Raw genomic sequence first — 15,708 nt, 5'->3', positions numbered from 1 at the left:
AGAGTTGGCATCGAGATTTGTTGCATGGATTGGTTCCTGAGCTAGAGTTACTATGGTGCGGTGTGCAGTTACTGGTGAGAATATGCTTCAGGTTGGCAGGTTGTCTGTGGGCGAGGACTGGCCTGCCACCCAAGGCGGGTACTGTACATTTGAGAATGCTTGGTGGAGACTTTGTAGGTGTTGGTCTCTGTCTGAGGGGTTAGAGCAGATGCGGTTGTACCTCAGTGCTTGGCTGTAGACAATGGATCTTGTGATGTGCCCGGGATGGAAGCTGGAGGCATGAAGATAGGCATAGCGGTCGGTAGGTTTTCGGTATAGGGTGGTGTTAATGTGACCATCACTTATTTGCACCGTGGTGTCTAGAAAGTGGACCTCCCGTGTAGATTGGTCCAGGCTGAGGTTGATGATGGGGTGGAAGCTGTTGAAATCTTGGTGAAATTTTTCCAGAGTCTCCTTCCCATGGGTCCAGATGATGAAGATGTCATCAATGTAGCGTAGGTAGAGAAGGGGCGTGAGTGGATGGGAGCTGAGGAAGCGTTGTTCCAGGTCGGCCATAAAAATATTGGCATATTGGCGGGTGCCCATAGCGGTGCCACTGATCTGGAGATTTATATTGTCATCAAATTTGAAATAGTTGTGTGTGAGGATAAAGGCACAGAGCTCAGCAACCAGTTGTGCTGTGGCATCATCAGGGATACTGTTCCTGACAGCTTGTATTCCATTTGTGTGTGGGATGTTTGTGTAGAGAGCCTCTACATCCATGGTGGCTAGGATCCAGACTAACACGGCTACCCCTCTGATACTTTTGGTTAGCAGTCACTGATCTTATTTGCTTCAAGATAATAAGGAAATGTCTCTGAATGAGAATGCCACGATTCAGGGTGACTTATTGTCACATTATTGACTTGAACTGGGACCACATAGAACATGGTTGCAACCAAGGTCCTGTAGTGGCACCAAATCTTGTATAAAAGGGGTCTATGGAGAAGTTATGGTTTGCTGGTTATGATTATGGTGTATATATGTGTGTATCATTTTTGTAGTTGAAGTTATGAATATTGGCTCTATATTGTCTGTATTTCAAACTTATGCTATGCTTCTGGGTGACACCCCAGATTAGTTGGTGTCAGCTCTGCCTAGCCTGCTTGATGGCCCATTAAGGACCATCAGATATACAACTGACCCACTGAGAGAAGGCAGATACTCCTTGAGACTCAGCAAAATATGCAGGGACTTGCCCATGTGACTCCAGACTCCATTTTGCTGTAATTTTCAACAGTAAGAACAATAAGGTGTTCTTACACCTGGAAAAGACTTTAAAAGGCTGATGCCTCATCTCCATCTTGTCTTCAGTCCTACTTCTTACCTCTGGAGGGACTTTGCTACAAATGGAATCTCTGAACAAAGGACTGATGACCCATCCCAGCTGGGGGTGTACTCCAGTGACTGGATTTGAACCTGCAGTTTATTCTATCACTGCTACAAGCCTGAACCAAGACTTTGCCATTACTGTATGTAATTGATTCCATTTAACCATTTCTAGCTCTCATCTGTATCTTTTTCCTTTTATGAATAAACCTTTAGATTTTAGATTCTAAAGGATTGGCAGTCGCGTGATTTGTGGGTAAGATCTGATTTGTATATTGACCTGGCTCTGGCGCTTGGTCCTTTGGGATCAGGAGAACACTTTTCTTTTACTGGGGTATTGGTTTTCATAACCATTTGTCCCCAGGACGAGTGGCATTGGTGGTGATACTGGGAAACTGGCATGTCTAAGGGAATTGCTTGTGTGACTTGTGGTTAGCCAGTGGGGCAAAAACAAAGCCCTCTCTGTCTGGCTGGTTTGGTTTGCCTTAGAGGTGAAAAAAACCCAGCCTTGGGCTGTAACTGCCCTGCTTTAAGCAATTTGTCCTGAATTGGCACTCTCAGTTGGGTCCTGCCACAGAACCACATCGTTACACTTATGTTAAAGTCTTCAATGTGTCCCAGCATCATCATTTCAAATCAAAGGTGAACAACATTGGTTCAGATGCCAAGGTGGCCCCTTTGAACTGGAATACTTGCCATTAATTTCTGAGATCACAATTTTCTACTGGGGTGGTTCTAGAATCCCGCTGCTTGTGTTTAATCTTCAATAGAATGCCATGCTCGTGGCCAGAAACGTTAGGGGTTGTATTTGTGTGGTGAGGAACATGTGTAATCTCTCACAGTCAGCAGCAACAATGAACTCTTATATTTTGTATGTCAAGAAAAGCAAATCTACAGATGAACTGGCCACTAGGAGGAGGAAACTTCACTGAACGCCGAGCAAAATCCATTTCTTCTAGACAACAACTGGCTGGCTCTAACAGTAGCACCTCTAGTGAGTGAATTCGCCTACATAAAAATGTTCTCCTTTCAGCGGCAGCTCCAGGCACCAGTGCTCCAAGCGTGTGCTTGGGGCGGCAAGCTGCAGGGGGCATCCTACCGGTCCCTGCGAGGGTGGCAGTCAGGCAGCCTTCAGTGGCGCACCTCCGGGAGGTCCGCCGATCCTGCAAATTCAGTGGCAATTCAGCGGCAGGTACGCCGAATCCGTGGGACCAGGGAGCTGCCGCAGACAAGTCGCCAAAGGCAGCCTGCCTACCATGCTTGGGGCGGCAAAAAACCTAGAGCCGCCCCTATCTTTGCATACATAACATTCACCTACATTGTTTTAACCAAAACTTGCACCCATCTCCAATCACAAGCTAACACGGCGGTGAAGCTCCAGTGATTTAGCTCTGGGTCAGGGCCTCAGAATGGAATGTGACTTTCACAAATGCTCCCTGTTAAGATTGAGATACACAGACCTGAGCGACTGAACATCTCCTGCTTCTCTCTCATCAGGTTATAATCAATCTCCTCGTATACGGCCTCAGAGAAGGGATCCATGAGTCTTCTGGAACCTGAAAACAAAGGGCAGGGTTTGCACAGGGTCACTGAAACTTGAGATGGGACACACTATTGGATCATCCAGCCCCTCCCCATGGGCCCAGTGCAGGACTGGTTCCTACAGCTCATTCCCACTGATCTGTCCAGGCTAGATTTAAATGTGCCAGGTGACGGGGACAACATCCCTTTCCACAAATCTCTTTGAGGATGGCTCCAAAGGCTAGTTCACTGTCAGGAAGTTTCTTCATATTCAGCCTAAATGTTTCTTCTTAAATATCATCCAATTATTCCTGGTTATTGCCCTTTGGAGCTTCTTAAATAATTCATCCCCCATGCTGGTGTTTACACCTATCTGCAAAATGTTGATAGCATTTTTTTCCATACAGTTTAAGAACAGAAGGGACCATTAGAACATCTAGTCTGAACTCCTGTATATATTTCACCCAGATGCACTTTATTTCACCCAGATACACGCATGTTTGAGCCCAAAGTCTTAATTAGACTAAACATTTCAGTCCTCAGGAGAACAAACTGTTGTGTGCCACAGGCAGAGTACAGGAGGGACTGAGGTACCACTAATACCCAGTGTCCATGCAATGGAAGGGAATTGATTAGGTGAGAGATGTCAGATGATCCTGGAAGGCGATTCCTGCTCCGTGCTTCAGAGGAAGATGAAAATCCCCCAAGGTTCCTTTTTTGCCAACCTGACCTGGGAAAAATTCTTTCCTGACCCAAATCTGGTGATCAGTTTGATCCTAAGCATGTGGAAAAGACACATCAGCTAGGCATCTAAGAAAGATTCTTCTCTGTACCATCTCAGAGTCTGTTCCAGCTCATCCAGCCTCCCTTCTCTAGCTGTGGCCAATCTCAGATGCTACAGAGGAGGGAAACCTGTCCCCCACAAATATGCAAGAGGAGAGAAAGAGGGCCCAACACCTTCCTGACCCCTGAAGATGACTATCTGAAGCCCTGAAGCATGAGGTCTGATTATATGTTGAGATATGTTAGGGTTAAGTAAAGACCTTGGAAGCTGCTGGTGTGCTGACATGGCATTAGGGGATAAGGGCACAGGCAAGCAGTGTTTCTCGGTTTGATAAATAAGTTGCCATCCTTTTCCCTTCCCTGTTGCTTGTTGAGAATTGATAAGTATTGCAGCTGCATGAGGAATGTGTGTAAAAGAAGTGTTATCTCCCCCTCCCTTCCTTTCCCAGCTACATAAACAAGCCCTGGGTCATGGCCCCTCCCTCCTTCCCCTGAGAACTGCTGATTAAGGGAACTTGTGACAACAAATTACTGCCAAGAAATATATGTCCAAGGTAAAAATGTGTGTATAATATGCGTAATGCTGTAATCAGTCAATCGGGGTGGGTATAATCATAGTATGGGTGTTTCTATTACTTAATAAGGGGTTTGGGATTGTTGTAGCAGATGTAGGCGTTTACATACTAACTTAAATAAAAAGCGTGAGCTGTAACTAATCCAGTGCTTACTCAACAACTGGGTCAAGGGGAACAAGTACCGCAATAAAGAAGCCCGGCTACTCAATCTGCCTCTGGGTCAGCTTGCTCATTCTTCTCTAACATTACAGACATTGCCCTAGTGCTAAACTGTGACTGTTATGCAGGGGTCGGCAACCTTTCAGAAGTGGTGTGCCGAGTCTTCATTTATTCACTCTAATTTAAGGTTTTTTGTGCCAGTAATACATTTTAACATTTTTAGAAGGTCTCTTTCTATAAGTCTATAATATAGAACTAAACTATTGTTGTATGTAAAGTAAATAAGGTTTTTAAAATGTTTAAGAAGCTTCATTTAAAATTAAATTAAAATGCAGAGCCCCGGGACTGGTGGCCAGGACCCGGGCAGTGTGAGTGCCACTGAAAATCTACTCGCGTGCCGCCTTCGTCACGCGTGCCATCAGTTGCCTACCACTGCTGTTATGTGTATGTTAATGGCAATCCTGTTCTCTATCTGCCTCCCAGGGTGCTGGGAGCTAATATTTGTACAGTGTTTTATAGATGTAAAATCCTCTAAGTATTATTATACTTAAGAGTATAATATAGTATAGACAGCTGCAGCGGCACAGGAGCCAGCGAACAGTTGTAAACAGGTGAGTTTCAGTGGGAGTTCTGTTGGACGAGGTTGCGGGGGAGACTTAGAGACCTAGGTAGAGGAACCAACAGGCTAGTGAAGGGAGTGGGTGGTGTTCGGCCGGTGTTCTGGTGCCTGTTGGGGGTTTGTTTTGGTTTGTGTTTCCTGGACTAACAGGTTTTAGGTGGGAAGGCTATGACCAGTACAGAGGCAGCAGTGAAAGACATAATGAGGATGACTGGATGTGGAAGCTGCGGCATGTACATGATCTTGGAGGGGGTACCTGAAAAGAGTTTCGTCTGCATGAAGTGCCGACTGATAGGGCTGATGGAAGAAAAGATCCGAAGACTGGAGATGCAAGTGGAAACTCTGGTTGAGTTTAGAAGGGGGTTCGAGCAGATGATGGAGCAAAGACATGAGGAGGCTGAAGGGATAAGCTCAGACTTGCAGATGGAAGCAGGACCAAAGAACTCTGAGGGGTGAGGAAAGTGGACAGTGAAAGCATGTGACTAAGAGAACCAGGAAGAGGAAAGGACGGCCAGTGAAGGAGAAATAGAGCTCAGGAACAGGTTTGCTGAGCTGGAAAATGAAGAAGGAGCACAGTAGGTGGTCGCTGAAAGTGAGAGGGCAAGGAAGAAGAGAAGAGCAGATAGACCTATAGGAAGAGGGGAAGTGTCAATGGAGAAAACAACAAATATGATCCCCAGAAGAATATGGGATGGGTTGCGGAGGATTGCAAGGGACAATAGAAATCAAGAGGACTTGAAGCAAGAGGGAACAGGGGCTAGACCGGAGAACTGCACTGTCACCAGGAAAAGGCAGGTCTACGTGATTGGGGACTCCTTACTGAGAAGAATAGACAGGCCTGCAACTAGAGCTGATCTGGAGAACAGAAGGGTGTGCTGTCTGCCGGGTGCTAAGATACGAGATGTGGACCTGAGCCTGAAAAGGATCCTAACGGGAGAAGGAAAGAATCTGCTGATTGTCCTTCATGTGGGAACGAATGATATGGTTAGATTCTCACTGGAACGTAGCAGGGGAGACTATGCCAGACTGGGGAAGACTCTTAAGGAAATCGAGGCTCAGGTGATCTTCAGTGGGATTCTGCCTGTTCCTAGAGAAGGGCAACAAAGGTGTGAGAAGATTATGGCGATCAACAGATGGCTCAGGCAGTGGTGCTATAAGGAGGGCTTTGGGATGTATGGCCACTGGGAAGCATTCATGGACAGAGGACTGTTCTCTTGGGATGGACTGCACCTGAGTAAGGAGAGAAATAGACTTCTAGGATGGAGGCTGGCAAAACTGGTTAAGAGAACTTTAAACTAGGAATTTGGGGAAGATTGTTGGGAGATGTCCAGGTAAATTCCATGCCGGAATTTAACATTGCGAGGGAAGAAAACAAAGTAAGGGTATGGCTACACTTATGGTTTGCAGCGTTGGTAGTTTGCAGCGCTGGTCATCCAGCTGTGTAGGAGCAGCGCTGGTGTGTGGCCACACTCACAGCTACCAGCGCTGGTGTGTGGCCACATTTGCAGCATTAGCAGCGCTGCTGCGAGTGATGCATTATGGGCAGCTATCCCAGCATTCAAGTGGCCGCAACGTGCTTTTCAAAAGAGGGGGGTGGAGTGGGGTCTAGTGTGACAGGGAGCGGGGGGAGAGAGAGAGTGGATTTTTGGAGCCAACACTGTGTGTTTAGCTTCCTGACTTGAAAAATCAGAACATGTTTCCAACCCCTTAGTCTTAACTCTTAATTGCAAACAGCCTGCAGCCAACACGACTCCCCGCTGTTTCATTCACTCCCTGCCTGCAATCTCATTTGATTGTTTACAGCCAGGTACAGATGATCACAGCAAACAGGAGCTCAGTTTGTTTTTTAGATAAGCGGCAACGGCAACGGAGCTCCGTACGGAGCTCGTTCACAACAAAACAAAGAGAGGCTGCATAACAAAACAAAGAGAGTAATTTATAAAAGCATTCTGGGATACATCCTTATACCCTGGAGGCCAATCACAGCGCTGGTGTGTGGCCACACTTGATGACCAGCGCTGCAGCACCAGCGCTGGAATCCTTATTCCCCATGCTGAGTGAGGTGTACGGCCAGCGCTGCAGCCAGGGAGTTGCAGCGCTGGAAGTGCCCTGCAGGTGTGGCCACTTACTAATTGCAGCGCTGGTGGAGGCTTTCCAGCGCTGCAAATCGCCAGTGTAGCCATACCCTAAGAGAGGATACGTGGGTAGGAGAATGGACACAAGGAGGAAGGTTAGTGTAGATACCAGTCTAATTGGTGATACTGGTGGTAGAATGCCTGTGCCTAACTGGGTAAAGAATGTCAGTGAAGCCAAATGGCAAAAATTAAGATGTTTGTACACTAATGCAAGGAGCCTACGTAACAAAATGGAGGAACTAGAGCTACTGGTGCAGGAAGTGAAACCAGATATTATAGGGATAACAGAAAAATGGTGGAATAATAGTCATGACTGGAGTACAGGTTTTGAAGGGTATGTGCTGTTTAGGAAAGACAGAAATACAGGCAAAGGTGGTGGAGTAGCACTGTATATCAATGATGAGGTTAACTGTAAAGAAATAAGAAGTGATGGAATGGATAAGACAGAGTCTGTCTGGGCAAAAATCACATTGGGAAAGAAAGCTACTAGAGACTCCCCTGTGATAGTTCTTGGGGTGTGCTACAGACTGCCGGGATCTGATTTGGATATGGACAGAGACCTCTTTAATGTTTTTAAGGAAGTAAACACTAATGGGAATTGTGTGATCATGGGAGACTTTAACTTCCCATATATAGACTGGAGGACAAGTGCTAGTAATAATAATAGGGCTCAGATTTTTCTGGATGTGATAGCTGATGGATTTCTTCAGCAAGTAGTTGAAGAACCAACAAGAGGGGATGCCATTTTAGATTTGGTTTTGGTGAGTAGTGAGGACCTCATAGAAGAAATGGTTGTAGGGGACAACCTTGGTTCAAGTGATCATGAGCTAATTCAGTTCAAACTAGATAGAAGGATAAACAAAAATAGATGTGGGACTAGGGTTTTTTATGTCAAGAATTAAGGAAATTAGTTAGGGAAGTGGATTGGACTGAAGAACTTGTGGATCTAAAGGCGGAGGAGGCCTGAAATTACTTCAAGTCAAAGTTGCAGAAACTATCAGAAGCCTGCATCCTGAGAAAGGGGAAAAAAATCATAGGCAGGAGTTGTTGACCAAGCTGGATGAGCAAGCATCTAAGAGAGGTGATTAAGAAAAAGCAGAAAGCCTACAAGGAGTGGAAGATGGGAGGGATTAGCAAGGAAAGCTACCTTATTGAGGTCAGAACATGTAGGGATAAAGTGAGAAAGGCCAAAAGCCATGTAAAGTTGGACCTTGCACAGGGAATTAAAACCAATAGTAAAAGGATCTATAGCCATATAAATAAGAAGAAAACAAAGAAAGAAGAAGTGGGACCGCTAAACACTGAGGATGGAATGGAGGTTAAGGATAATCTAGGCATGGTCCAGTATCTAAACAAATACTTTGCCTCAGTCTTTATTGAGGCTAATGAGGAGCTTAGGGATCATGGTAGGATGACAAATGGGAATGAGGATATGGAGGTAGATATTACCACATCTGAGGGAGAAACCAAACTCAAACAGCTTAATGGGACAAAATCGGAGGGCCCAGATAATCTTCATCCAAGAATATTAAAGGAACTGGCACATGAAATTGCAAGCCCATTAGCAAGGATTTTTAATGAATCAGTCAACTCAGAGGTTGTACCGTACGACTGGAGAATTGCTAACATAGTTCCTATTTTTAAGAAAGAGAAAAAACGTGATCCGAGTAACTATAGGCCTGTTCGTTTGACATCTGTAGTATGCAAGGTCTTGGAAAATTTTTTGAAGGAGAAAGTAGATCAATGGTAATTGGAACAAAATACAACATGGTTTTACAAAAGGTAAATCATGCCAAACCAACCTGATCTCCTTCTTTGAGAAGGTAACAGATTTTTTAGACAAAGGAAATGCAGTGAATCTGATTTACCTCGATTTCAGTAAGGCATTTGATACGGTTCCACATGGGGAATTATTAGCTAAATTGGAAAAGATGGGGATCAATGTGAAAATTGAAAGGTGGATAAGGAACTGGTTAAAGGGGAGACTACAACGGGTTGTACTGAAAGGTGAACTGTCAGGCTGGAAGGAGGTTACTAGTGGAGTTCCTCAGGGATCAGTTTTGGGACCAATCTTATTTAATCTTTTTATTATTGATCTTGGCACAAAAAGTGGGAATGTGCTAATAAAGTTTGCGAATGACACAAAGCTGGGCGGTATTGCTAACACAGAGAAGGACCGGGATATCATACAGGAAGATCTGGATGACCATGTAAACTGGAGTAATAGTAATAGGATGAAATTTAATAGTGAAAAGTGCATTTAGGGATTAATAACAAGAATTTTAGTTATAAATTAGGGACACATCAGTTGGAACTAACAGAGGAGGAGAAGGACCTCAGAGTATTGGTTGATCACAGGATGACTATGAGCTGCCAATGTGATATGGCCATTAAAAAAGCGAATGCAGTTTTAAGATGCATAAGGCGAGGTATTTCCAGCAATGATAAGGAGGTGTTAATACCATTATAAAAGGCACTGGTGAGACCTCATCTGGAATACTGTGTGCAGTTCTGGTCTCCCATGTTTAAGAAGGATGAATTCAAACTGGAACAGGTACAAAGAAGGGCTACTAGGATGATCCGAGGAATGGAAAGGAGACTCAAAGAGCTTGGCTTGTTTAGCCTAACCAAAAGAAGGTTGAGGGGGATATGATTGCTCTTTATAAATATATATAAATATATCAGAGGGATAAATATTATGGAGGGAGAGGAATTATTTAAGCTTAGTACCAATGTGGACACAAGAACAAGTGGATATAAACTGGACACTAGGAAGTTTAGACTTGAAATTAGACGAAGGTTTCTAACCATTAGAGGAGTGAAGTTCTGCAACAGCCTTCCAAGGGGAGTAGTGGAGGCAAAAGACATATCTGGCTTTAAGACTATGCTTGATAAGTTTATGGAGGGGATGGTATGATGGGATAGCTTAATTTTTGGCAATTGATCTTTGATTATCAGCAGGTAAGTATGCCCAGTGGTCTGTGATGGGATGTTAGATGGTGTGGGATCTGAGTTACTACAGAGAATTCTTTCCTGGGTGCTGGCCGGTGAGTCTTGCCCACATGCTCATGATTTAACTGATTGCCATATTTGGGGTCGGGAAGGAATTTTCTTGCAGGGCAGATTGGCAGAGGCCCTGGAGGTTTTTCGCCTTCCTCTGCAGCATGGGGCACGGATCACTTGCTGGAGGATTCTCTGCAGTTTGAGGTCTTCAGACCACAATTTGAGGACTTCAATAACTCAGACATAGGATAAGGGTTTGTTACAGGAATGGATGGGTGAGATTCTGTGGCCTGCATTGTGCAGGAGGTCAGACTAGATGATCATAATGGTCCCTTCTGACCTTAAAGTCTATGAGTCTATAATGCTCCTTTCCAGCAGTTCTCCTTCCTAAGATTCTGCTTTCCACTGGATTTCTCTATACAGAACTATTTTCCCAGCTCTATTTTTGTACCCTTTTTTGTCTGACAACATTTCCAGTCTATGTAGGCCCCTTTCCATGTTTTCTCTCCTCAATGATATTCAGAACCCCTCCTGTGACAGATATTGCAGTACCTTTGGGAACCATTGTATGAAATCTGTGACTGGTTTAGGCATGATTGTGTTTTACACCAAGGATGAGTGTTACCACAGGTCCTCCAGGAAGAAAAAACAATGGAGGATTATTAAGGTGAAACACTGAGATCGTAAACAATCCAGAGAGATACCAGACCTTGGGGCGATGTGCATGGACTGGTACAAACTGGGTTACCAGAGACCAGGAGATAAAGAAAGATTTTTGGTAGAAAAGGCTGAGTTTAAACAAACTCAGGGCCTTTGTTTCAATTCAGGAAATGAACAGGATCTTCTGCACATGGGAAGGCCAATGCTGAATGGTTGAAGGGACATTGCTGTACCAGGCTGCCCATGAGGAAGATGGGTGATTTCTGGTATGTTCAGTAAATGTGGCGGAATTTTGTATTTTGTGTGTGTTTTCTCTGTGAAGCTTTTATCCTACTAATAAGGTGCAGTCAGCTGAGAAAGAGTTGGGAGGTAATTGTAACTGCTGGCAATACACTGCTCATAGCACACAGAGAGATAACACAGCATGGGGGCTGGCCTTTAAGCAGCCTGACTTATGGAGATATCACAGCAGAAGGCAGGGGGCTGTGCAGCCTTTAGATCTTGGTCAGCAGGAGATGGGACAGGGGGTTCTACCCAGAGACAGGTGATGCCTGGAGCCTGAGGTGTGATTTGGCTCTCCTGGAGTGCACCACGGGGAGGGAGCGGTGGGGTGGGGGGGATACAGGTGCAGTTTCCCTTAAACTGTGATGCTCCCTAGCTAATATCATCTCCAAATTCCATGGCTGGGCTGTTCCACTGCCAGACAGTTAATGAAATATTAAATGAGAGAGGGGTTAACAGGCATCCATGGCCACCCCACCCACCCTGGTATCACCCCTGACCCTGACACCCTGCAGTCCTCTTCTGTTGCAGAGGTATTTCACACAGCGACACAAATCAGCACCCACCTCTGCGCTTTGCCCTGGCACTTCGCACCTGCGCCCCCAGGATGATTAAGACCAGGCAGAGCAGGGCCCCCAGGATAATGCAGATGACCACGGGCACCGTGACTCTCCCACTGTCAGAGGACAGAGGACGGCGAGGGGGAGCTGGATGGAAATGAACAAGCAACAGAGAGAGATTATCCTGTGAGAGTCATGGGGACGGGGGAGCATGGAGCTCCCCAGTCACTCATTGCACGGCCCAGGACAGCAGGGTAATGGGCGGGGACACAGTCTGTGAACCATGGGGCCAGCTCACAGGCTGTTCTTTAAATCATGGGCCCTGCCTTGTTATGGAGCCAGCAAACAGGAATCGTCTTGCTCAGCAGGGCCTGCAGCTCCCACCCAGGTGTCATTCGACCTCAGATTTCACAGGTCATGGAAAGGAGCTCCTTTCCTCAGGCTGCAGCTTGCAGCTCCTCCTCTGTGACTCAGCACCAGGGGAATTTAACCCTTGATGGAGAAGGGGGATGGTTTACCTGGGGTATTTGGTGAATCTGTCATCCGTGTCACACCTGCAAAGGGAAAAGGAGGAGAGTTGGAGCTTGGAGTGAGGGGGAAGTGACGTGTTTGTTATCTGAGAGTCCCTGGTTGTCTCCAGCTGTCACCTCCACAAACTCCCTCACAGCAGCACAGGGCCTGTTTGTTAGTGATTTAGGGCCCAAGTCCCTTTTGCTCTGTGCAGTGATGAGGACACTACTAATAAACAAGCACACTGGGACCTGTGATGGATGGGGGGCTGTGTGGGCTGATGCCTGAGCCAATCTGTCACCACAAAGGTCCCATCTCACAGCTCCTGCGCACAGGAGATGGGAGAGCCTTGTCTGGGACCAAGGCAGGAGTGGGTGGGTTCATCCATCCTCCTCCCTGAAAAATTACAGCATGTAGCAGAAACATCTCCTGTCACTCACCTGAGCAATTCACGGCAGCATCTTCCTTATGGTCACAGTTACTCTCACCCCAGGGCTTGGCAGGACAGTCCCAGAGAGATGACTCTGTCCCTCTGCAGTTCAACATCTCCACCCAGATGGGACCAGTCCCCTCACCGAATGCAGCCTCGCGCAGGGCAGATACAGCAGTTCCACAGCCCAGTTGTTTACACACAACGTTAGCATCCGCCATGTCCCAGGAGTCATCACAAACTGTTCCCCAGGAGCCACGGTACCAAACCTCCACTCTGCCCAAGCATCTGTTCTCTCCTCCCACGACACGTAACTTCTCCTGGTCTGGAAATGCAGAAACCTCACATGTTACTGGGACAGCTGGGAAAGTCCTTAGGGACCAAGAGGGAGAGACAGAGATGCGGAGATACCTGTACAGCTTGTAGAGTTCAAGCATTCAGTAGGTTTCCCTTTCTTTCCTATGGAGAGAAAGCTGAGGTGAGTGGATCGGGCAGTGTGTGCAATGCAGGTTCGAGTAGGATTTATTGGTATTTCACACCACTAATACCAGTGCTTTATATATTGACTGAAAGCCAAAATCTAGGTTATTGAATAATTAATTAGCTACTTAGCTGTTCCTCTGGATTTTGCAGTCTTTAAGCAGCTCCCTGCTGGCGGGTGTGTCTCTTTACATAACTGGCAGGACAGTATCTGATTCTCCTCTAGCTCTCCCTGCGACAACACTCCTGACCCCTCTGCCCAGAGATTGGAATGGAAACAGACACCTGAACTGAAACTCACCCTCATTACCACAGGAACCAACAGAAGAGGGAAAGTAATATAGAGAGGGGGCTGTATGGGAGCTGCAGGTCTGAACTTCCCCACACAGAAAGGCAGTGTCGTCCAGTGGTTATGGTGCTGCACTCAGACTTAAAAGGCTAGGGTTCTATTTTTGTTTCTGCAACAGATCTGCTGTGTGACTTGGGCAAGTTCCTTCACCTCTCTATCATCTGTTTCCCCTCCCGCTCCTCTGGTCTATCTCGACTGTAAACTCTGTATGGCAGGCCTCTCTCGATTTGTGTATTGACAGTGCCTGGGGCAATGAGGCCTTTGGGGATTTTATGTGTTTTTAGGTCTCAAATAATACTTGAGACACAGATCTATAGATGAACTTCACAGCCCAAACCTCTGATTGTTATTCCTTGGAAGATGTATAACCAGAAAGGCACACTAATGATGGTCTTTAATGGGTAACACTTCCTGGCTCTTACCAGAGGCCTGAGTCAATGCTCATTAAGGCACCATGGGTGACCTTGGGACATTTCATCTCTCTGTGGCTCCATTCCCTGTCTGTAATAATGTTCTCCTGAAAGGCTCTGCTGCTGTGTGAGTGAGACTTGAGAGATCAAGATTCTGATCCCAGTAACAAGGATTGCAAAGGGCTTAGAATTTGTTCATGCTAATTAACCACTGAAACAATTTACCAAGGGATATGGGGAGTCTCCTGGGTATGAATTCATTAAATCAAGACTTGACTTATTTCTATAAGATCTGCTCTAGCTCCACTAAATGTACTGGCTTGATGCAGGAATTACTGGCTGATATTTTATGGCCTGTGATATGCAGGTCAGATTAGAAGATCCTAACAGTCTCTTCAGCCTTTAAAATCTGTGATTCCATGACTTCACTGGGTTTTGGATTAGGCCCTAATTGTGGTTGCAGTGAAATGTATGTCTTTGTAATAGCGATTTCCATGTTTGTTATTAACAGGGAACATTACTATTTCTAAAACCTCAGATACCAAAAAGAAGTTTGTACCATTACTGAGAATGTTATATAGCTATAGCTATAGATTGATATAATTGTTATATTTTGTTACTTTTCACTAGATCTTTTTATGAAATACATACACATTTATTTATAATGTATATACATGTGTATGTATTTCATAAAAAGATCTAGTGAAAAGTAACAAAATATAATAATTATATCAAAGTCTTTCAGTGAGCTAAACCTGACTGTTGAGTGTGTGTGTGTCTGTTTGCTATTTACCTTCACAAGCAATATGGGTTTCTTCTCCTCTGCTACACGATTGTTGTTTCCAAGGGTCTGATGGGCATTGCCAAAGGGAGATGTGCTGCTTATCACACCGAACACCATCCACCCAGGTAGGGCCAGAGCCGCTTCCATGTTTTAACTCTGTCAAAAGTGTCCCTCTGTCTCCACAGTCCAAGTGTTTGCATATAAGTGCCATGGTGACGGCATCCATAGGACTGCTGCAAACACTGCCCCAAGTCCCACTGTAGAAAACCTCCAGTCGCCCAGCACAGTCACTGCCACTCACCAGTCTCAGATCTGTGAATTCTAGGAGGAAATGGACAAGTTGGGTGTGAAGATTTCTGATTCTGAAACTCACTGGGATTTAAAGGCTGAAATCCCAGAGATCGCTAACAACCTTGCCCATTCTTCTACAGAAGAATCAGAGACATTCTTCTAGAGACCAGTGACAGGCCCATGAGCAATGAAATTATTATTAAAAAGACACCATTTACCAACAGTTGCAAACAGTGGTACCCGAGATTCAAAAATCAGTGTGACATTTGCAGTAACCCTTGGTATTAACTGTTGGCAATGCTGACTTTTTAATGGTGACCACTGCAAGTGGGTAGGTAGCGGAGAGAGAGAGAAAGGAAAAAGGAGATAAACTTTCTGACATCCTCAGCTCACTCCTCAGACACCCATGTACTTCATTAAGTCCCCTGATTATCGGACTCATGGGAGCATTCCCAGACCAGACCTGAGCAGAGAACTCCCGCATCCTCTTTGTGTCTGCAGTTGTGCTGGCCCCAGCCTCTGGAAGGACACTCCCAAAGTTCGGATTCCTTCCCAGAGCAGTTCACATCATCCAGCCAGATCTGCCCAGATCCTTGCCCATAATGAGCAGAGACAGTTGCATTGATGGCGTGTCCACATCCCAGTTGTTTGCAAACGACATTGGAGTCTGACAGATCCCAGGAATCATCACAGACTGTCCCCCAGCTGCCATGGTAATAAATCTCCACTCTCCCGGCGCAGCGACCTGCCCCATTCACCAGTCTGATCCGCCTGCTTCCTGCAGGGATA

General features: G+C 45.7%; 1 protein-coding gene across 1 annotated transcript in view; it reads right to left on the bottom strand.

Moving 5' to 3' along the window:
* Positions 1-15,708, bottom strand: part of LOC120371630 (antigen WC1.1-like) — a 198,082-nt gene that overhangs the window by 128,732 nt on the left and 53,642 nt on the right. Inside the window, exons 9-11 of the mRNA XM_039487611.1 lie at positions 15,383-15,697; positions 14,638-14,949; positions 12,616-12,930 (exon numbers count right to left, since the gene is read on the bottom strand). Coding sequence (XP_039343545.1) covers positions 12,616-12,930; positions 14,638-14,949; positions 15,383-15,697 — 942 coding nt within the window. The remainder of the gene's footprint in view (positions 1-12,615; positions 12,931-14,637; positions 14,950-15,382; positions 15,698-15,708) is intronic.

The sequence above is a fragment of the Mauremys reevesii genome, linkage group 1, assembly GCF_016161935.1.
Source record: "Mauremys reevesii isolate NIE-2019 linkage group 1, ASM1616193v1, whole genome shotgun sequence".
NCBI lineage: Eukaryota > Metazoa > Chordata > Testudines > Geoemydidae > Mauremys > Mauremys reevesii.
This window is presented reverse-complemented; position numbering and strand designations above follow the sequence as displayed.